This window comes from Schistocerca piceifrons, chromosome 2, assembly GCF_021461385.2.
Source record: "Schistocerca piceifrons isolate TAMUIC-IGC-003096 chromosome 2, iqSchPice1.1, whole genome shotgun sequence".
Taxonomy (NCBI): domain Eukaryota; kingdom Metazoa; phylum Arthropoda; class Insecta; order Orthoptera; family Acrididae; genus Schistocerca; species Schistocerca piceifrons.
In genome coordinates, this window is record NC_060139.1 from 358424981 (window position 1) to 358449263 (window position 24283).

Sequence of the window (24283 nt, forward strand, 5' to 3'; positions counted from 1 at the left end):
CCATAAAGCAGAGATGCTGAGTTGCAGAAAGGTGCAGCAAAAAGACTGTTGGAAGGTTAACTTCCGGCCAATAAGGCCTTTGTCAAAACTAGACAACACACACACATACAGCTCCAGCTCCAGTTGCAAGAGACTGTGGTCACATATGTGTGAGTTGCATTTGCATGAGTGTGTGCATGTGTTTACACTGTCTATTTTTGACAAAGGCCTTGTTGGCCAAAAGCTAACTTTCTGAGTCTTTTGGTTGTGCCTTTCTGCAACTCACCATCTCCACTTTATGGTGAGTAGCAACTATCCTTTACATTATACTATAAACAATAATTACTGGAAGTTGAAAAGAAATGACAATAAATATGCAACTATGTGGGAAATAGATGGGTTGAAGTCAGATGTAATGTGAATTGATGAAATTTGGAGGCAGAAGAAACAGGTATGTTTGTTATGAAGAACAGAATGACAGATAGTGGCAGCTATAAGATTTACTATGTAGTAAGTTCTATGACAGCTGGCACAAATGACACTTAGTTGTATGTGTCTAAAGTAATAAATTCAGTGTCATATATAATGAAGATTGATAAGACTGATACTTTTTTATTATAATCATTAGTTTCTAAATAGTAGTTGCATAGTTATATAATATGAAGTTTTTGCATGACACCCTGAATTATCTCCCCTCCAAGTCAATGTTCTGAAATGTAAACTACTGACATGATGCTGAAGTTCAATCTTTAGTTAAATTCCAAGTTTTACAAAGAGGAAAAAATCAGCACTGTTTTGAAATTTTTTAGGATTGGAATATTAATTTACCAATTAATCTTAATCATATTCACAGATCTACAGACTTTCAGTTGAACTTCAGCACTTCCAGGGCATTATACATTGTTGTTGCTGTTTACAGTCCAAAGACTGATACAATTCTCAGTGCTAGAGCAAGCCTCTTCATTTCTGCATTAACTATGCCTATTGCAGCCTTTGTCTACTCTCACTTTCAATATGGGTGTGTCTCTTTCATTCTTGGGCCTGAGTGACCTGCCCTTCCTTTTAATCTTTCTCACAACATTCCTTTATCCTCCTTAGGAATGAACTATTAGTTCTGAAAGTTCGCTTATACTTTTATGTGTGTCTACTGCCAGAGCTATCAATTTTGCCTTTAATTGGTAAGTACTGGCTTGCAATTCTGTCTCATAATTTATTAATTTTCTCAACTGAATGTTCACTGCTGCAAAACTGCATACCGAGTAATGAACCCCAGTCAAAATGGTACTCTACTACTATGGAAAAAATTTATGTACAATTTATACATCGTATTAAGAACAAAAAATTTTTACAAATTTATAGTAGCACTTGAAACACATATTTTACTTAAATTATGCTGCAAAGTAAATAAGAATTTACTGGCAAAAATTTATTGATATATAGCCAAAAGGAATGTTATGATTTTAACTTCAGAATGGAAAAATAAAAATGTTAGTTTATGTGCCCTGTACACAATTGTGTATCTACTTAAGAAGTTCTTTAGAAATATATGGTTGTGTCATTATTGTATAATTGTGCATGGACAATCAGTATATGATTAGCAGATATTGTAAATTCATATTCTGTTTCATTAACATACGATTTTCATGTATACATTAAAAATACAATCAGTATAGGGTTAGTAGATACTGTTAAAAAGGTGGGAATGTTTCATCATTATTTATGTACACATCAACATTTATTTTAGTAACATACTGGTATACAAGATACTTCATTTTGCTCATGAACAGAAAAATGAAGGATCATCATCTTGCACGCCAACATTACAGGGATGACCAGTAACAGGCTGACAGTATTCCAGTCACGTGACTTGCTTTTTTCAATAGTTACAGAAATGATTTTTCTCAAATGCAGCAATTACCTCTAAGATAATTATTCACATAGTAGCTGCTGATAATGGTTTATACATGAGGGCAAATTACTGCTGATCTGGTACAAGGGACTCTGGCCAATGGAAATGCTCACAGAAAGGACGATAGACTGCTTAACTTTTGATTTCAGATTTTCTTCAGAGCTAACAAGAAAATATGCACACAACTTATCAATACATGACAATGACAACAGCAATAAATGGGGCTACCAGAACAAAAGGAAAATAGTGCTGCATAAAATGCATCTAAAATCAACCATGAAAACGACAATACGAGTTTATAATAAAATGATATATAACAAGCCTATCCCTATGCAATTCTGGAGTACAGTGGATGGAAATAAGGCTGTAACTAAACACAACACACACATATTTAGTTCTTACAATATTCTGTATGGCAAAGCATGTTTTCTTAGTGTGAGTTCATTGATTTATTTCGATGTTTGGAGAGCCATATTTCTTGTGTCATGTTTACTTATCATCTTTTCTGCTGAAAGCCTAGGTGTTCATATTTTTGAGTTACTAGGGAGAAACATTGATTACTTATATGACTAATTATGTTTCCACTTACCAGTTATTAACAGAGAAACTGTTAAAAACTCCTTATAATTATTGTTTATAGAACTAACTGATTATTCAAACTTTAAAAAAATGCAATTATTATTCGATGTAAACTATTCTACACATATGAATGATACTCTTATCATATGTCCATGTAAGAATTTTCTATCTTTGGTTTTCGTTACTCTTGCTGGAGACAGCTGGCAGAGAACAATGGAGGAGAGAAATCACTTCACAACTATGGTGATGATTGGATGTAGGAAGGCAAGACTGTAAATTGTCTCCAAAGCACCCATATAAAACATATTCACGATGTATGAAAAAATAAGAAAAACTGTTCTGTGCTAAATCAACAGTGAGAGAATGTAAACTATGGTGATTTCAATTGGTGTTTTATTTTGAAGAATTTAATATATTTCTGCTTATATTATTTTGAGAATACAACAGAACTGCATTATTGTCAGTTTTGGTGAATGAATGAATTAAGCCAGACTACTAAGACCAAGAGGAAGATTAATTTATTGTTCTTAAACACTTTCAAAACTCAGGCACCCTCTTGGCAAAATCATATCTTGTTTTATTTCAGGATGATGAGTAACAGTAACATCATCAACAACTACAATAAGAAACTAAAAATGAGTATAATTTTTAATTACTGACTTTCACAACATGCAGTGTTAATGAAATAGATCTAGTACCTGTGCCTTGCACCTTATCTTAATCAATTCTTCATCTTGTATGCACTGACAGAATTGTGGTAGTTCTTCAATTATGACAGTTATTCAGCAATATTTCAATCACATGACAGCACAGGGTGGCCTTAGAAGTTCACTTAGATTTAGATTAGATCACACTTTATTTCTTAACTATCCATATATATATCCTTCCCATCATGAATACAGGAGTTTACTCACCGAAAGTTGGTTCAGGCTACTTGAAACTCCACCTATCTCACTCTCTATTTTATGTAACACTCTCGAATAATAATGTTCAACCAGTGGACATGCAACAAGTACTGAAAAAGAAAATGTAATGGGCTCATGATGTAAACTAGTTACTAAATAATACAATAACAAGCTGAAATATAATTTTTTCTCAGTCATGTCAACTTCTAGGATTTGAACCAATTTCAAGTACAGACTGGACTGCTCATTATGGTTGGTTAATGATACACCTTATTGAAAAATTTTGTTAAAAAAATAAAAAACATTATGCCCTCAGTGCACTTGGCTACTTGGTTTTTCAACGCTAAGAATAGACACGGTACAGGTACAGGGATTGGACAAAAATTGGGAACATCAAAAACAAACACAGTAACATAAGAAACCTGTTGGCATTTAAAACAGCTTCCATTCAACACAGAATTCGTAAATACAGTTCTTGTGTGGTTTTCAAGCGAATCTTGTATCATTCTTCCTGCAAGGCAGTTGCAAGTTCACACAATGATGATGGAGGTGAATATTAATCACACATCATTCTCTCCAAAGTAGGCCACAACAGTTCTCTGTGATCTGGTGATTCTGTTGGCCAGTGAAGATTTGAAAATTCATCCTTATGGTCAGAAAATGATGCTTTGTGAATGGGGGCCCTGTTGTCTTGGATCACCCCCGTCACAACTGGGGAATAAACATTGTAATATAGAATGGACTCAATCAGCCACAATGATAACACAAACATTGGCAGTAATGTGGCCTTGCAGAGTAACTATGGGGTCCATGGAATGCCATGATATTGCTGACTAGATCATTACTGAACCTTCACTATGTTTCATTCTTGGGATGTAAACTTTGCCAGAGGTGAAACGAGACTCACCTAACCAAATGACTTTCTTTCATCACTTCACAGACCAGGTTTTATTTCTTTGGCTCCATTTTTCCTGATACAGGCATTTGCATCACTGATGATTGGTTTTGGCACTCCAATTCACCAAGAAATTTCCTGCTTATGGAGCCTCCTTCACATTGTTTTGGTGGTGACATGGTTTATGAGTGTGACATCCCATTCTGCAGTGACTTTTGCAGTGGCCGTCCTCTTATTTTTTGTTATAATTCTCCTAAATGACTGTCTGTCATATCACTCAATACACACTTCCATCCTCATTGTGTCTCAGTGGATGATATTTTTCTGCTGTCCATGTGTGTGGTAAAAACCTTCAATACGGGTGCCTCTTGAAACACCAAACACTTTGGCTACCTTGGTTATAGAACAAGCCACCATACAAGCACCAACAATTTGACCATGTTTGAATTCACTCAGTTCTGACGTAATACACTCACAACTAGACAAAACACTGTTCTGGCCGTGATTGACACTTGCAATGTATTTATGGCATGGTTCAGGTTCCATTCATAGCCAAATACAGCAGCACAGTCTGCTTGGCTAGCATCTGTATTTATGTTCAAGAATGCATTTTTCATGGTGTTGTAATATGTTTTTACAATCCCTGTACATTCTCAGCACTGAAAAACACTATTTCTAGGCTGTGGCTTTGCTGAAATCCTTTTCTTCAAACAACTAAAGTATGGTACCACTGTTTTTATAATGATTTATTGCATACAAAAATCTATATTTCCCTATATGCTTCAAAGCCACCGTTCTATTTGGGGTCGCACTTTGACATATTAACCTCTCTAAACATCAATTGTGGTCTTGCACAGAAATTGTGGGTGTGCTTGCATTCACTCGATGTCTGTCCCTTGTATGGATTTAGTCATGTATTGCAGTTATTCAAGTAATAAAGAAAGAGCTATCTTATACTGGGACATATTGTCTGCCACCCGACCCCATCCTGAGGTAGGACTCTGCATATTAACCCATGACAACCACATATTTTTATGCCAATTTGGACACTACACATCAACAATGCAGCCATTATGCAACCACTGTGTGCTACCACTCACAGGACAATACAATGACTTCAGTTTTAGAGTGAACAGTGCTTTGTAGTCAATTCTTCAGCAACACACATTCATCACTCATGAAAGTGACATCAATGCAACAGTCCAATAGCAGGAAAAAAAGTTGAACAATGGCATGCTACCAACAGCTTACTGTGTGTTTTCATTGCCACTACCGTTTCACACCAAAATCTGACATACTGAACTGTGACAATGCAGCCAGTCAGATTCGCGAATGTTTGCTCTCACTGATGTGTCCTCTGAGCACTGTGCAAAATTGTTTGACCTAGTGCTGGTATAGCCAACTGCACAATGTTTAGACATTCCTAGTATGCTTCCCACTTTGCTTCGAAGAACAGATACAGAATATTTGTCTCTCGTACCCGTACCGATCTTGCCATGGCAATCAGCATAACTGCTCTCTGATATTGCCTCCACCCGCTTTAGTGCACATCCTACCCTTCCACCATTTTGCCAGACCAACCCACTTTATGGTTCACGGTAGTCAAAATAATCCTAGCCACATATGATGTCACTAGTAATGGTGCTAAATTTGCTGCATTTATCAATCACTTAAAAGAGTATACTCATATGAAAAGTGACATTATCGTCGAACCCCCCACAGTTAACAAGTACACTGCAGCAAATTTGGCTCTCTTACAATGCCTCTCATGATCACCAGAACAGGTACAGCAAATGCTGATTCACATACTTTGAACCTTACGGGTGATCAAACTTCCATCACAAGTGTAATTAACAATGATCATCAGTGAACATGTATCACTGAATATCACATTCAAATTATCAGACAGAATCTTCACAATATTCCAATGTAGGCAGTGCATCAATACCATCAACAATATTACCAATGAATGTGGATTGCAGCACATGCCTAGGCATGTCCAGCACATCGCTGCAGCTGAGCCCAGCTGACCATGACCAGTCTCCACTGGTTTTGACATCATGGCCCCCAACAAGGGCATTGCCCTTCATGCAAACACAACAACACCCCACACACCTGGTGACATGGTTTCACACAGCATTTGGCGACAGTGTAATCGTCACTCATCTTATGACTACCCTAAAGAGTCATGGCACGCAATAGAAGAAATGGACGAGGAGGCTATTCAAGTTGCCAATCTCACACTGTAGCAATAAATTGTCTCACATCACACGGCCACAGAATGGCTGCAGATCTTACATCCTCAATCACTCATGCCAACAGTATTATCTCATCGGTTCAGGCGCTGATGTATTGCACCTCCAGCATTTCTTTCTACCGTCCCATGGCAGTTACATTATACAGCTCCATGCAGTAAATAACTCTATGATCACTGTCTATGACTCCAAGTCTCACACACTGGATAAGGGCCTCAAAAATGTGATCACAATGAATTCCAGCCCCTTCCACTGAGTTGGGTGGCCTGGCAGCACACACCGACACTGCCAACAACTCTGATTTATGCTTTGATGTCCAAAACTTCTTGCCAAATGACCTGAGCATCAAATTAGTTGACAATTTTCTATTATCAAGGGAGAATTTCTGGAACAGCAGAATGAAGATGGCTTCATCAACAGTGACTTCATATGTATCTATAATATACCAAATGATGTGGACTCGGCCACTATTACATTGCGACTATCACCAAATGGCAACCACATTATCACTGCACCAGAACGTCACACCCACTCAACACCTCTTTTGAGGATTTTGATGCTGCAGGCTGACCCCACAGGCTCCACACCAGCTGGTACCAACTCATCTTTGACTGACATCTATAATGACTCAAGCTCACCATGCATCTCCTGCCATTGGGTGTCAACTGTTTCAGCATCATTGTGGTCACCTCCCACCAGTGCTCTGCACTAAAGAAGGGTGGGGGTTGGGGTGGGGTGGGGGGGTTCACTGTAGGGATGCTGTGACCTGTTAATGTCATTGACTATTGACTGAGGTCTTGCATATGTGATCTCTGAAACTGTAAATTTGCTTTAGTTTGATTTACATGCCCTTATCAGAAAACTGAAGCAAGAAAAAGAAGAAAGAAACAATAGAATTTTAAACTTACGAAAGTCATTAGAGTTACATAAATGAGAAGCCAGAGAGGAATGTGAGAGGAACCAGGTACGATAACAGTTTCCAGAATGTTTAATACTTTAATACAAATGAATGAGGACAATGAACATCAGCTGAAGAATGTGTATGAACAAATGAGTAAGGATAATGAACATCAATTCCAAAATGTGCATGACCAGCTGAAAAATATGCAAAAACAGCTAGAGACTTTAGGGATTGGTGAGGAAACTAGTTTGGAGTGAAACATAACAGTTTATTCTTCAAATGATTCCAAGAACCAATTTAGCTTATCTTTCACACCATGCTAAAGTTAATTCAGATCACTTAATTGACTGATGTATCATTAGGTAGGACCAATGTAGAAATTTCACATTTTGAACACCGAAATGTAGTTTTCAATAACATCATGTCAAAGTTCTCATCAACAATACATCCATCAATTTCTAGGAACATATATAATAAATTTCTCTAGCTACAATTAAAACTGTTTAATTGGAACAATCAAATAATAAAAGAGACATCAAAAATACTGTTTTTATAATGTTTGAAACCTGTAACAACTCTGATTAACGTACTGTCAGCTTACCATGCAATTGCTTATCATGACAACCCCTAATTACTTAACAATTACTGAAATTCATTAAATTAAGTCTTATTGATGAGGTAAATGAAGTGATTATTTGGACTATTGGAATCTTTACTGAAATGCTGTTCACGTCTAAAAATAATGTATGGATATTTGAAACCAGAAACATATTAAAAAGATTTGACCTTGTATTGTATTTCAGGTGTTTCAGTTGTAACCACAAGTTGATAACATTTACCTTAATTATGAAGAACTTCAGTGATTGTAATAAACAATGCTCCAAATGCCAGCAAGTGCATATAAGACCTACAAGAAATCGCAGAGAGGGCCAGTACAATATAAGATTTCAACAAGGACTCTGTGAAGCAATAAATAGTACAAATGAAACAACAACTGTCTTTACATTATTATTGAGAACCATGCAGTTCCCTGGCCTGTTTTCACTTAGCAAACTTCCAAGGAGCGGCATCTGCAGCAAATCATCAAGAGCAAGATAGATTGATGACATTAATTGTGATTCTGAAAATACTGAGTTGCAACCATCAAATTACAGCTGCCATTAACATTAAGAAAAGACAATTAACATTCCATTTATTTTCTTTCTGGGGAAACATTCTTTGATACCCAGTGTTGCAGTTACACTGTGTCTGCTCCCGGTAGTTGAGTGATCAGCGTGACAGAATGTCAATCCTAAGGGCCCGGGCTCGATTCCCGGCTCGGTTGGAGATTTTCTCAGAAGAGAGTGACTATCACCCCATTGATGTTATTCAAGTTCCTCTTTATGTCAAACAGCCTCAAAAACACAGCTCAGACCTGGCAGCAGTTTATTGATGGTGTTTTCATCAAGCCTCCTTTCTGATATGCCTACATCAATGACACCTTCATCTTTTCCCCAAACAAGGACATGCATTAATTGCACTGCCATCACAGGATTTCCAAGACATCCTAGGGATGATCCCATTCATGATGGTCCTTGCAGGCAAGAATGCCACAAGTAAATGTCAGGTGGCATGGACCCCCTGCATGGAGCATGGCTTTGACCAGCTTACAGACCTCCTTGCACATACCACAGTTCTGACACATCCACTTTCTCATACTCAACTCAATATTGCATCTTACGCAATTGACTTTTGACGGGTTCTCCAGCAGGAAGCAGCAGGTGTACAGCAACTACTTTGATTCTTCTCGCATAAACTGTCAGGTTCACAGTTGTCTGCCTATGACTGTGAACTTACAGTGGTTTATGAAGGAATCTGTCAGTTCAAAGATGAAGTCATTCACACAGACTCTGACCGTTAGCTGACTCAATCCAAAATCCATCAAAAGATATGTAGCCCAGGTGACTCCACCATCTGGACTATGTCACACACTTTACAACTGACATCCACCTCCTGAAGGGTGTGAAAAATGTTGTGCTCTACCTTTTACAGATCACTGCCATCTCCATGCAAATCAACTAAGATAAGTTTATGAAGGCACAGCTGCAGTACCAGCAATGACAAGACCTTATCCATGATCCCACTACTAAACTCAAACTTGAATATGGCTCAATACTGGTCACAACTAAACAGATCCTGTGTGATGTGTCATGAAACTGAACTTGCCCCTTCATCCTTCAGCGACTTTGGAAGATCAACTTCAGCCAGTTGCACAGCTTGTCAGATCCCGGGATATGCCTGATGACATGCCTTGGGTTCAGTTCATTTTGTGTGGCTGAACATTAAGAAACATTGCAAAGAGTGGGAACACACAAGCATGCTATGTCAATGGAGTAAAATAGGGCATCACACGCAACTGCTTCTTGGACTGTTTGAAACGCCAAAATGATGTTTTGAACACGTCCAGCTTGATCTGGTATGATCTCTCCATGAGTCCTGTAGCTATCGACATATTCTTCTGGTCATTGACAAGGATGTACTTCTCGGGGAGGATATCATGGCAGATTCAACGGCAAGGCCTTTTATTGATATGTGTGTTTCTTGGTTTGGATGCCCAATGTCTATAACCACCAATTGAGGTCAGCAATTTGAATTGGCCTTGTTCAGCGAACTATGTGTGCAATCTTCACGGCACCCATCGATATCAGATGTCTGCCTAACACCCACAGAGTTACAGTCTCGTCGGAACAGTGGCACCATACCTTGAAATGGCACTCATGTGCCTTAGAGGCCAATGGCCTGAACCCCTGCCTTGGGTGCTTTTAGATGTATGCTCAGCACAATAACATGATTTAGGGGCTTCTCTGGCAGACATTCTATATGGTGAAACACTCCTCACCAGCTGATTTTATGCTTCAGCAACCACCAATCATGGCCATGGACCTACCCACTCTCACTGCATGCACCTAAGTGCCATTTAATGCATCTCTGCATCCCTCCCCCCTCAGCCACACCCACAGCAGGCCCACACAAATTGGTTAAATGAGGGATACATAATTTTGAGATACTACTGAACATCAGGCCTACAACTGTTATGATAAACCATCAACCTGCACGATGACTCATCGACCAATGATGCACCACTTTCTTCATGCCAGCCAACTCCATCCCCTGCCCCTAATCTGGGTGGCCTGAAAGCACACAGCAATCTTCTCAACAATTTTGAGGTGCATGATGACCTGAGCATCAGATTAGTTGACAATTTTTGGCCTTTGAGGGACAATACCTGGAACAGTGGCACAAGGATGCCTTCATCTACCATCACTTCACATGTAATTATAACCCGTTGCATGTGTGGACTGAACCACTATTATCTCACTGCTATCAACAGTCAGCCACTTCCTTATCACAGCAGGTAAAACTCGTATCTGCTCAACACCTCTTCCCAGGATTCCAATGTTTCCAGCCTGGGTGACCTCCAGGCTCTGCTCCAATAATCAATACCTATGACCAGTCCTGTTATAGCCAGTCTTGGTGAGCTCTAGTACATCTCCAAGACTATAAATTCTGTGTGATGACACAGGAACTGCTCCCACGTATAAACATTCCAGCCAACATGAACACAGCTTTGATCAAGATCTGCACTGACTCAGACCTCACTATGCCTCTTGTGTCACATGGGTGCCATACCATTTCAGCTTTGTCAGATCATGGCTGTTACTTTCCCCCAATATCAGGGGCAGGGGAAGGGGGGGATCAGTTCTGTGGACAAGACTTGACACATTAACCTTGTCGGGATGCTGTGGTATAATAACCTTGTCATTGACTGTGGCCTTGTACTGGCAATCTTCAGAATTGTGTGTTTGGTGGAGTTGGTTCTATGGCTGTCTCTTGTAAGGGCATTGTCTTGCATTTTGGTTATTCATGTAACAAAGAAAGTAGTATCTCATATCAGGACATGTTGTCTGTCATCCTGATCCTATCCTGGGGTAGGATTCTACATTGATGATCCCAGTGAAGTGAACATGCAACCCAGCCAGCACGAACTCTGCTTCAACCTACATTTGCTATGACTTGGACATCACCATGCCTCTCCTGCCACATGACTGTCATACTGCTTCAACATTGTCGGATCACAGTGGTCACCTATCCCCATCCCCAGTGCTCCACACAACTGGGGGAGAGGGGGCAGTTCTGAAGGGACGTTATGACATATTACCCTTGCTGAGTATCGATGGTGGCCTTGAGCGGGCAATCTTTGGAACTGTGAGTGTGCTTGAGTTTATTCTGTTGGTGTCTCTTGTATGGACATGATCTTGTATTCTGGTTAGTTATTATGTTTGACATGATCTTGTATTCTGGTTAGTTATGTTTGAAAAAGAGTGCTAACTCATAGAAGGACATGTTATCAGTCACCCTGGTCCTGTCTCAGGATAGGACCTCTCTACTGTGATGTGTCTTGCATACCTCAATGATACATACCGTTATACTGTAGGTTCAACTAGAACACGCCAGACTAACTTATGGGGCCTGTAAAAAGGCACTAGCCTTTTCCATAGTTGTCGGAGCACCAGTCTGAATGACTGACAGATCTAGTCTTTTGTAACATAAATCATTATGGCCTTGCCATGTTGGTACTGTGAATGGCTGAAAGCTAGGGGAAACTAATGTTGTAATATTTCCCAAAGCCATGCATCTCTACTGTGTGGTTTATTGAAGATGGCATGCTCTTGGGTAATATATTTTGACCCCTTCCAGATGGGACTTACTTAGGTGGATGCTGTTACATGGAAAAAAAAACAAATTGGTTGTTCTATGGGTTGGAACATGCACTGTTAGATCCCTTAATCAAATAGATAGGTTAGAGAATTTAAAAAGAGAAACTAAAGGCCTGAAGTTAGGTGTAATGGGAATTGGAGAAGTATGGTGGCAGCAAGGTCAGGATCACGGGTCACATCACTACAGGATTAAGGGCAAAGCAGAAGTAGGTCCAGTAATAAACAAGAAAAATGAAATGTGAGTAAGCTACTATGCTGTTCACAGAGCGTATTGACTGCCTTACTGTAGGCAAGATACATACAAAGCCAACACCCATCACAGTAGTATAACTTTATATACCTATTAACTCCCCAAGTTAAAAGAGATTAACATAACACATTAAAATAAAAAAAATTAATGTTTTCACTTTCAAATATACTCAACAAACATATCAAAAAATAAGTTATATTTTAAATTAGCATCAGGTTCCCAGTACATTTCAATCCAATTTAACTTGCAATTGTTAAATTGTCAGCTGAACACACTATTTCTGAGGCCTGTTTTACTTTACTACATGGAGCTATGTCATATACTGTAACTACCTGTGCATCATTGTCAAAAAACCATTCTTAACAGGATAAATGTTTATTTGATTAAATTTATCTTTGTCTATGAAAATATTATCTATTACTGTGTTGATTTTCTATACTACTGTACACATGCAGGAAAATCAAACTCTTTCAGAAAATCAACATTAAAATCTCCACACATAATAATGTCATGACAAAACTATTCAGCTTAATATGTAAGATATATGAGCAAGGCACAAACCCTTAGACATAGAGAAGAATTACCAAGAGGGTAGGTTCTGACATTTTTACTTATTTATTTCATGTTCCAGTGGTCCATATTGTGAATATGTCATAAGCAATGGAATGAGCCAGTTTTACAAGTTTGTATGGTTATTACAATACATTCCTTTGTAAACACATACAAACTTATGTATTTCACATAATGCTCTGTACAGTTTAGGTTTTATTACAGAAAAATGAAGTTTTAAATACTATTCGCATATGCTGCAAATAATAACTAAACATGCAAATAAATGAAAGTCTTGCATGTACCTGATTAATAAAGGGACACAGATACTCTGTTATAGAGTACAAGTATCCTTGCAATAGGAACTGTCTTAAGTACTTTCTGAACAAGAACTCATCATCCACAATATTTAATTTGTGATGGTAGAGCATTAAAAATCTTACAGCCTCTGAAATGAACCCTCTTCTGTACCACACTCATGTTTATATGCTCTTAGTAGATGTATTTTTTTTCTTCTAGTATTATGACTGTGATACACACTATTGGTTTTGAAAAATGGGCCTTTATTCCTTGTGAAACACCTTATGGAGACTATATATTGTGCAGCCATGAGGATTTCAAGTTACTTAAAAGATTTCTTCACATGTTTTATCGTGGACTCTGCTTGTGACTCTTATGACAGAAATGTTCTGTGTCTATAACATTTTTCTAACCAGTGACATATTTCGCTAAAGGATGATTCCATGTGTTATAATGGCAAGAAAATAACTATAACAAGCTGATCAATAGTTTCCATATTACCATAAGAGCAAACAATGTGTAAAGAATAAGCTGCAGAACACAGTTTTTTCACAGACCCAGGGTGTGGTTTGACCAGTTTAGTTTGCTGTCAATGTGTAAACCCATGTGAAGCCACCCTATCCATCTGCTGGTCATCCAGTTATGCTTGTATTTCTTAATCTTTAGAAGCTGCATAAAAATGAATAAAGTTTGTTTTGCTGTATTTAACTGAAACATTTCACAATATTTCTACATTTCTCATTAACTGACACCTCAAGTTTGCTTGATGAATTATCAATAAGGCCACATTGTCATCAGTAAAGATAGTAAACTTACAATATTACATACAAAGAGGCAGACTGTTAAAAGTAGGGAACCTAGAATTGAGCCCTGAGGCACTTCACATGCATCAATACACCATTCCAATGATGTTGTGCCACTTATACCTGGATACTTTACTTGGTGTAAAAGGACAGGAACAGAAGAGAACCGGAACATTTGGAATATGGCACTAGAGAATACTGTTGAAAATTAGGTGGACTGATAAGATAAATAATAAGTAAGCTATATGCAGAATTGATGAAGAAAGGAACAAATGGAAAACACTGACAAGAAGAAAGGGCAGAATGATAGGACATGTGTTAAGACTTCAAGGAACAATCTCCATAGTACTAGAGGGAGCTGTAGGGGGCAAAAACTGTAGGGGAATACAGAGACTGGAATAAACACATCCAGCAAACAATTCAATATATGGGTGCAAGAGGTACTCCGAGATGAAGAGGTTGGCACAGGAGAAGAATTCAGAGGAATTCATGGTGGACCACATCAAACCAGTCAGAAGACTACCCAATAACACACTTTGTGACTGACACAGTCAAACACTTTTGTTAGGTCACAAAACATGCCAACCATATTCATTCTTTGTTGATAAGACACTAAAACGTTGGCAGCAAATGCAAATATTGCATCTGAGGGAATATGGTATAGTTGTAGGTAAACAACTAGAATTCTCTCATATACAGACTTATTCACACTTAGCGTCTACACAGATACAAGTCCCGAGGCTAACTGCCGTTGGCGTCCAATATGCTCTCCAAAGCCCTCTCCTCAAAGATAGCACACTTACGCACAGAACAAATATCGATTTTTATGGCGCTCTACGCCACATAGCCGACCCCCCCCCCTCGCGCAGTATGGAGTACGTCCCTGTGAATGGGGGGGAGTGAGAAGTTAGGAAGGTAACGCACAGTTCTTCTGCATCAGGCGGAAGCGGTCGACTGGTAGGAGACCGGGGGGTGAAGCCCGGTACGTCGACGGTGAAGTCAGCAAGCGACGCCGGCAGCTGAAGACGACGTCCCGTCCTGGAGTGAAGGTGTAGCACTTCGTCAGCCGGCAGGCGGAGAATCACCTTGCCAGAAGGCCTAACAAAGGCACGCAAATTGCCACACGCAGCACTTCAGCTCAATTTAAAGCGGCGCACCACACGAGATTCTGTACGTCCTCCCTCAATATTGTCACATGAGAGTACCACACACACTGTATCGCCATCTACGACAACAGATAATTTATGTATGTCATCAGGGTGCACATGTGTTGTGAATTCTTGGATGGCACCTGTACGAGCAATGGTAGGGAGGCAGGGAGGTGTGGGAAAGCCATGGCAGGGGAAGCATCTGCTAAGAGGGGGGTGGCAGGTGCACTAGACTGTGCAGGAGACAACCTCGGGCGATCGGCTGACAGATGAGGAAGCATGACCGTAGGCAACGAGGAGCCAGCGTGGGTTGAACGGCGTGACAAAGAGCTGTCACATGAAGATGGTAACACAATGTTAGAATCCGAGTGGTTGCCAATTCGACTGCGAGGGCTGTGAGGAGTGAAGCCCCGAAAAGATTGGCCACTCGAATTAGATGAACGCGGATAAGGAGTAGCGCTCGGCAGAGAAACATGCTGTAGAAAATCAATACCCAAATGCATGGTGTGGGAAGATGGATGGCCGCTCGAAGCAGGAGTGGGAGAAATAGGGGCAGAATCAGGGAGGTTCACCTGAGGCTCAATGAAAGCTGGTTTCACTCGGTTGAGTGAGACCGTGGTTACAGAGTCTTTTATGAGGAGATCCATGTTATTCTCAGAGCGTTTGATGACCTTGTAAGGACCTGTGTAGGGCGACTGAAGCGGTGCTTTGACTGAGTCGTCTCTGAGAAACACGTACTCACAAGAGTCTAGCGTGCGCGGTACGTACACGCGTGGAGGTGTATGAGCAGCCGGAGGTGGCGGCTGAATTTTGCTGCAGTGCAAGCGCACCCGCTCGAGAAGTGAAGGGAGTTCAGAGGGCCGTGGAAGTGGGGTCGGAGTGACTAATTCTCCAGGAAAAACCAGAGGTTGGCCATATACAAACTCGGCTACGGACCCCTTGAGGTCTTCCTTGAAAGTCGCAAGAAGGCCAAGAAGCACAAAGGGCAGTGCCCCTGTCCATAGTGAGTCATGGCAACGCAGGGCAGACTTCAGGGTGCGATGCCATCACTCGACAAGCCCATTGCTTTGGGGGTGGTATGCAGAAGTATTAATTTTGACAATACCACACATTTTACATAAGTCAGAGAAAACTGAAGACTCGAATTGTCGCCCCTGGTCAGTGGTGAGGTAAACAGGTGAGCCAAATCTAGAGATCCACGAATCTAAGAATGCTCGACTTACTGTCTCAGAGGTAATGTTCGGAATAGGCACAGCCTCAGCCCACCGAGTCATCCTGTCAATAGCTGTAAACAAGTAACGGAAACCCTCGGAGGGGGGCAAAGGGCCTACGAGGTCGTCATGAACATGGTGAAACCGGCCTGGAGGTTGGGCAAAACAGCCAAGGGGTGGAGAAGTGTGCCTGGAAACTTTGTTCTGTTGACACACCATGCATGCCCTTGCCCAAGACTGACAGTCACGGCGCCTGTTTCTCCAGACAAACCGTTCAGCTACCAGACGGGTGGAGGCTTTGACACCGGGTTGTGCTAATGTGTGTAGTTTGTCAAAGACCTGGCGTTGAAGGGGCTTAGGAATGAATGGCCGCAACGTACCAGTCGATTCATCACACCACACTAAGTCAGATATGCCAGGGAAAGTAGAGCGTATCGGTTGGAGACAGGAGCTGTGGTCTGAAATTAACTGCATGGTATCGGGGTCTGCCGATTGCAACCGAGGTAGGTCCGTTAAGTCAATTAAGGTTGTGACAGCACCAACACGCGAGAGAAAATCAGTGACCACATTGTCCGCTCCTCGGATGTAGCGAATGTAATTTGTAAATTGCAAGATGTAATCAATGTGACGAAAGCGTCATGGGGGGGCGGATCAGCCGCAGGATTTTTTATGGCAGGAACCAACGGCTTGTGATCAGTGAGCACATAGAAATCTCGTCCCTCAACATCAGTTCTGAAGTGTCTTATGGCCTCGTAAACTGCAAGTAGTTCTCTGTCGAATGCTGAGTATTTCTTCTGTGCGTTGTTTAGCTTTTTTGAGAAAAACTGCAGGGGGGTCGTAACATTGTTGTATGTCTGACTCAGTACTGCGCCGATAGCATTGTCACTAGCGACAGTAGTGATAAACATTGTGGCGTCCGCCCGTGGGTGATCAATAGTGACAGCGGAGTCCAACAGCTGTTTGAGTTCATTAAATGCCTTGTCCATGTCTGGTGTCCATGGTACCTGGCGGGTGCCAGAAGTTTGTGGGCCAGCGAGAGCATCTGTGAGAGGAGCCTGCACCGCAGAAGCGGCTGGCAAATGTTTCCGGTAATAATTAACTGTTCCGATGAACCTGCGTAATTCCCTGTAGGTCTGAGGGCGTAGCATCTCGAGATCAGGCTTGATCTTGTCCTGTGGTGGTGTCAGACCGTCCGATGACACAACATAACTTAGGAATGTGACGGATGACTGGTGCAATTGAGTCTTTTTATTGTTCAGTTCAATACCAGCGGCTGCTAAAATATCTGTCACGACTTGAACACGCTCCTCACTCTGTTCTAAAGTAGAAGCAAAGACCAATATGTCGTCCATATATACGAAACAAAAGTCTAGATGGGATAAAGTTTGATTGATGAAACGCTGCCACGTTTGGGGTGCATTTTTCAACCCAAACGGCATAAATTTGTATTGGAACAGCCCAAAGGGAGTGGTTATGGCAGTCTTTTCAATGTCCTCTGGAGCCATAGGAATCTGATTAAATGCGTGCTTACAGTCCAAAACAGAGAAGTACTTTGCACCTGCGAGCGCATGATTGAAGTCTGCAATGTGTGGGACCGGATATTTATCAATGATGGTGCGGGTTTGAAGTCTGCGATGTGTGGGACCGGATATTTATCAATGATGGTGCGGACTAGCCCAGCAACCGGAAGAAGGTTCAATTATTCCCTTTTGTAACAGATCGTCCAATAGTTCTTTTGCAATTTTCATAAATTCCGGCTTGAGGCGGCGTGGACATTGCGATACGGGCGGCCCATCGGTTAGACGTAACCGATGAACTGTGCCGTTAGTGACTACTGCAATACGTGGCGCGGCACGATAGTCAGATGTCCGTGAAGCGGAGCAGGCAGTGGCGGACGGGCCAAGCTGTGGCGCTGAGGGCACGGAAGTACAGGTGTGCCACCCGCTCGTAGGCTGCGTAAAGGCCGCACACGTGTTAACATGGGCGAGGTTGGTACACTGGTTCTTGGTAGCGGGCCATGCCGCTACGAGCGCTGTAGGCACGAGTGGGCATGGCTGGACAGCAGATGGCTGTAGTTCATTGCCACAAGCTTGGCAAGTTAATTTTCCATTCGGAACGCAAGGAGCATGAGCACTCAGGCATACCCTATCATTACAAAAGGGGATGCTGACACAGTTTACAGAGTTCACAACATTGTCGTTAACGTGCGCGGGCACGGGAACACCAGATTGGCACGGACTGACCTTGTCTGTAGCCAACGAGTCGTCTGCTTGTAGTGCCGTGAGGCGTTGTTGTGTGGAGGCCAACTCAGGGTGTATGTCGTGGAGATGCAGCAGCACTTCCATATGTTCCATCTGCAACTTAGAAGACTTGGCGCACTCCACTAGCCACTTGTTTGTCCAAGATTGCAGCTCCAAGGATAGGTTTACACACTTCTTAGCACAGCACACATGTTTGGTGTTAGCCGAACTGTCACTCGGCGAAGCGAAAGGAATATGTTTGTTAAGGGAGGGGTAAAACACAGTATTTTGCACAAAATCTAGTGACAACTGATAGTGCTTGAGGAAATCAATTCCGAGAATAGGTTCCTCAATTCTTGACACTAGAAACGTCCACTCCAGATTGCACTCGGGCGAAAGTTTCACTGTATACAAAGTGGAACCCGAACACTGTAGGGTAGACAAGTTCACTGCATGAAGTACTGTTTTGTGTGGTTGCACTTTATTGGTTGCTAGGCGAACCGGCAGCAAAGAGACGTCTGCGCCAGTGTCTACCAGAAAACACACCTGATCGTAAATCGCGAACGTAGACTCAACCACACTTACTGTTATTGTCCGAAACGGAGTGCAATGTGGGATGGTACCCGTTGTTTATATCGCAGGAGGTGGCACCGTAGCCTACTTGCGGTTGGAGTTTGGGTAAGAACACGGTGACTGGCATTTGTGAGCTTGCTCCCCGAATCTCACGTGGAAGAAACAGTAAGGTTGGGCGGGCCTGTGCTAGGTGACGGAGTATGTGCCCCAGAGTCTTCCACAGAGGCCGATGCACTGTCGTTGCGAGGAGTTGAAGGTGCAGGCAGGGTGGCTAGTTTAAAAAACTTGTTATCAGCAGCACCGGACAAGGGCGTGGCGTCAGAAAGCGTCTTAGTGTGGTCACGTCCAGAATGCAGTGCACGGAGCTCACGTTGCCTGGCGGAGTATGCTCTGTCGGCGGCGTGTAAACGTACATTTACTGGCCTATCTTCATATGCAGAGATTGCAGTCTGGACAGGCAAAGGCAGCTTTTCAGTCCAGATTTCTGCGAGCGTGTCATCAGGCATAACTTGCTCATCGACAAGAAGACGGATGCACCGCCACAGCTGCGACGGAGACCTGTCGCCGAGACGCTCTTCGTAGATGAGCTGTCGCACATTTTCTCTCCTGGTTTTAGAGACGCACTCCAGTATCGTTTGTTTCGCCACAGCATACTTCCCTGCTAGGGGGGGTGCTTTGACCAGATCATAAATTAAATCGACGCGGTCGTGAAGATGGTTCATGAGGCAAGCGAAGCGTGCGTCGTCGTCCAAGTCACAGACATTGAATGTTTGCTCAACCAGGTTAAACCAGAACTCCGGGTGAGCGGGTTTGAAATCTGGTAATTTCTGCAGATTCAGCACTGGAGTCACTGCGGAGGTGCGCCTATTACTTCAGACGGAAGTAGAGCATGCAGAAGATTGCGAGTCCGGATTAGTGGCATCCCGTAATGCGGGAATCACGAAATTCACTTGATGCCTGGGGGGCGGCTGAGAAGCGATGGACGCTCGAACGGTGTGAGGATCGTAGTCAAAATGTGCATTCTCATTGACGTGGTAGCTCGGAGAGAAGCCACAAGTGCTTAAGTACGCTGGTGAATGTCCGTTATGCACACAGTATTCACTCGACCGTGAGTGGTGGGGCTGGTTGTAGATGTCGGAGTAATTACTGTCCAGCACAGAATTGTTGACCCGATTAGAAGCAACACGAGGATCCGACACACGTCCACTAAGATGCACACTCGGTGTGATATTTGCTTTTTGGCGAGCATTGAACACCTGTTGACTAGCCAGCGCGGAAGGATAAACACGTGGCGGGAACTGATTCGAGTTTGAATTTACTACTGGATTTTCCAAAGTAGCGAAACCTCGCTTGACGCCACGAACTGTATTGAATTGTGTGTTCGACACAGGAGTAGAAATGTTCCGACCAACAATCTGTGGAGAACATGTGGGAAGGTCCAGGCTAACAAAGCCAGAGTCCACGACCGTTGGCGGTTGGAAGAAACTGGCAGCACTCGATGAATTCCACTGCATGTTCTGGCTGAAGGATTCCGAAGATTCTTGCGGCATGTCCACTGCAACGGCAGGAGTGCTGGAGAGATGTTGCTGGAATCCGGGCGGCGGTGATGAAAGGCCATTGTCTGGAGCTGAACAAAGGCCCTCGCGATCACGTAGAAACCCGACGCAGTAGGCGCGTAAATAACCTTCAGGCGGTAACTCGGACGCGTATTACTCAAAAACGGGGTCACCAGTGAGGGAATATGGTATAGTTGTAGGTAAACAACTAGAATTCTCTCATATACAGATTTATTCACACTTAGTGTCTACACAGATACAAGTCCGGAGGCTAACTGCCGTTAGCGTCCAACATGCTCTCCAAAGCCCTCTCCTCAAAGATAGCACACTTACGCACAGAACAAATATCGATTTTTATGGCGCTCTACGCCACACATCTTCCATTGATATTCCTTTCTGAAATCCAAACTGACTTTCACTGATGATTATCTGTTTGCTAAGGTATGTAACAACCATGCCATGCGGTATTTTCTCTAAAACCTTGCAAAACCTTGTGATTAGTGACACTGGAAAATAGTTAGCAGTATCTGCTTTATTTACACTACTGGGCATTAAAATTGCTACACCACGAAGATGACGTGCTACAGACATGAAATTTAACCGACAGGGAGAAGATGCTGTGATATGCAAATGATTAGCTTTTCAGAGCATTCACACAATTCAAAATTTAATATATTTATCAATGAAGTTACAAGCCTTTTTGAAGAAGCATTTCCTAAAATATCAGTGAGAGAAAACCTGTTCAAATCTGGAAACAAGCCTTGGATTACTAAAGGCATCAAAATCTCTTGTAAAACAAGAAGAGAACTATACGCTGCAGTCAGGAGTTCGAATGATAACTGTAGGATTACACACTATAAAATCTACAGTAAAGTTCTGAATAAGACCACTCAGGCTTGAAGGCAGAAATTGACAACTCGAGCAATAAAGTAAGAACTATCTTGAAATTTGCAAAGAAGGAAACTGGGAAAAATGCAGTTTGTAGTGAAAATGTACAAATCAAAAGTGAGGGTAATCTTGTTAGCTGTCCAGAAACAGTTGCAGACACATTCAACAACAATTTTTTAACAGTAACAGAAAAAATAGGTTTACAAGGGTCCATGAAGCAAGCCATCAAACTCTTGAAAGCTAGAGTACCTGGGTCAGTACAACACATGAAGGTAAAAACTGTCACTGTTCAAGAAACTGAAAGAGTTATTAAATCCCTGAAAAGTAAACACTCTGCTGGAATTGACAACATTTCTAACAAATTAATAAAATACTGCTCCAGCCACATAAGTAAAGTCCTTTGCCACATTTTTGATGCGTCACTTAAGCAAGGAATAGTTCCTTAGAGGCTTAAGTATGCAGTTGTAAAACCACTGTATAAGAAGGGGGATACGACGGATACTGCTAACCATAGGCCAATATCACTACTGACAAACTTTTCAAAGGTTTTAGAGAAACTAATGCATGCCAGGATAGTTAAGCATCTCAGTGAACACAATATCTTCAGCAAAAGTCAGTTTGGGTTTCAGAAAGGTTTGTCAACAGGAGATGCAATATTTGCATTTACTGGCAAACTCTTGGAATCTATCAACAAAAAACTAAAAGTGATTGGCATTTTTTGTGACCTTACAAAAGCATTTGACTGTGTAAATCACCAAATTCTTTTACAAAAAGCTGCACATCTCAGTATAAGTGGTGCAGCAGGGAAATGGCTTGATTCATATCTGTCAAACAGGAAACAAAAAGTTGTAGTAGATAGTCAAGATGGTGTCCCATTATCTTCAGAATGGGGTACCATCACATGTGGAGAGCCGCAGGGCTCAGTTCTGGGCCCCCTACTTTTTATTATATTTATAAATGATCTCCTTCTCTGTACAGAATATTGTAGATTCACCATTTTCGCTGATGACACTACACTACTTACTGATAATTCAGTAGATAAACTTGAGGTAACAGCAAATAAGGTTTTAAATGAAATGGTGAACTGGCTTAACATTAATGATCTTTCTTTAAATTACTGTAAAACAAACTACATTCAGTTCCACAAAACATCCAAAGATGAGGAAATAGTAGTAAAAACAGGTGAGCAGACAATAAACCAGGGTAGATTCCTCAAAATACCTAGCCTTGCATACTGATAGTAAACTGAATTGGTCAAACCACATCCTGGATCTATGCAAAAGACTAAGTTCAGCAACATACACATTGCGCATTGTTTCTTCTTATAGAAATATGGAAACCATGAAGTCAGCATATTATGGTTACTTTCATGCAGTTATGGCATTTGGAATTATATTTTGGGGAAATCAGCCCCTGGCTAAAAAGTACTGTGTGTACAAAAAAGAGCCATAAGGATCATGTGTGGAGTCCATCCTAGAGCCACATGCAGGAATATTTTTAAGAAGCTTGAAATACTTACATCCACTGCGCAATATATATTCTCTTTGATGTGCTTCATAAGGAAAGAAAAATCCATCTTTAAGCTGAATAGTGCATATCACAGTCACAATACTAGAAGGAAACATGATATTCAAAATGAACAGCCAAATCTAAGTATGGTGCAGAAAGGAGTCCATTTCAGTGGCTGTAAGATTTTTAATGCCCTCCCTTCAAGAATTAAGTGTTTGGTAGATGATGATCTCTTGTTTAAAAAAACCTTAAGGCAGTTTCTATTGCAAGGATCATTTTATATAATAGAAGAGTTCCTGAACTACAGTGTTTAACATTTCTTGTATCGTAAATTGCAAATGTATACCCAAAGTTGTATCTGTAATACCGAAAATTTTTATTGTAAACATATATTTTGCAATATTTATTTCTCTGTAACACTTATTATTTTGTAATCTTTATCTATCTCTAAAATGTATTTTTGTAGTGGGACCTAAGTTACTGTTTTTGTATTGTTTTATGTATTACCATAAATTCTTGCCAAAAGCTTGTACAATTGACACGTTCTATATCCTGTGATAGTGTCACAACATGGATCACCGGAACAAAAGATAAATAAATAAAATAAAAAAAAAAAATAGTTGGCACCGGTGGCGACACCTACAATGTGCTGACATGAGGAAAGTTTCCAACCAATTTCTCATACACAAACAGCAGTTGACTGGCGTTGCCCGGTGAAACGTTGTTGTGATGCCTCGTGTAAGGAGGAGAAATGAGTACCATCACGTTTCCGACTTTGATAAAGGTCGGATTGTACCCTATCATGATTGTGGTTTATTATATCGTGACATTGCTGCTCTCGTTGGTCGAGATCCAATAACTGTTAGCAGAATATGGAATCGGTGGGTTCAGGAGGGTAATACAGAACGCCATGCACGATCCCAACGGCCTTGTATCACTAGCAGTCGAGATGACAGGCCTCTTATCCGCATGGCTGCAATGGATCATATAACCACGTCCCGATCCCCGAGTCAACAGATGGGGATGTTTGCAAGACAACAACCATCTGCACGAACAGTTCGATGATGTTTGCGGCA

At 41.4% G+C, this 24283-nt stretch overlaps 1 protein-coding gene across 1 annotated transcript in view; it reads right to left on the reverse strand.

Moving 5' to 3' along the window:
- Positions 1-24283, reverse strand: part of LOC124777136 (klaroid protein-like) — a 468625-nt gene that overhangs the window by 159775 nt on the left and 284567 nt on the right. Inside the window, exon 3 of the mRNA XM_047252430.1 lies at positions 3382-3482. Within this exon, the coding sequence (XP_047108386.1) occupies positions 3382-3482 (101 nt within the window). The remainder of the gene's footprint in view (positions 1-3381; positions 3483-24283) is intronic.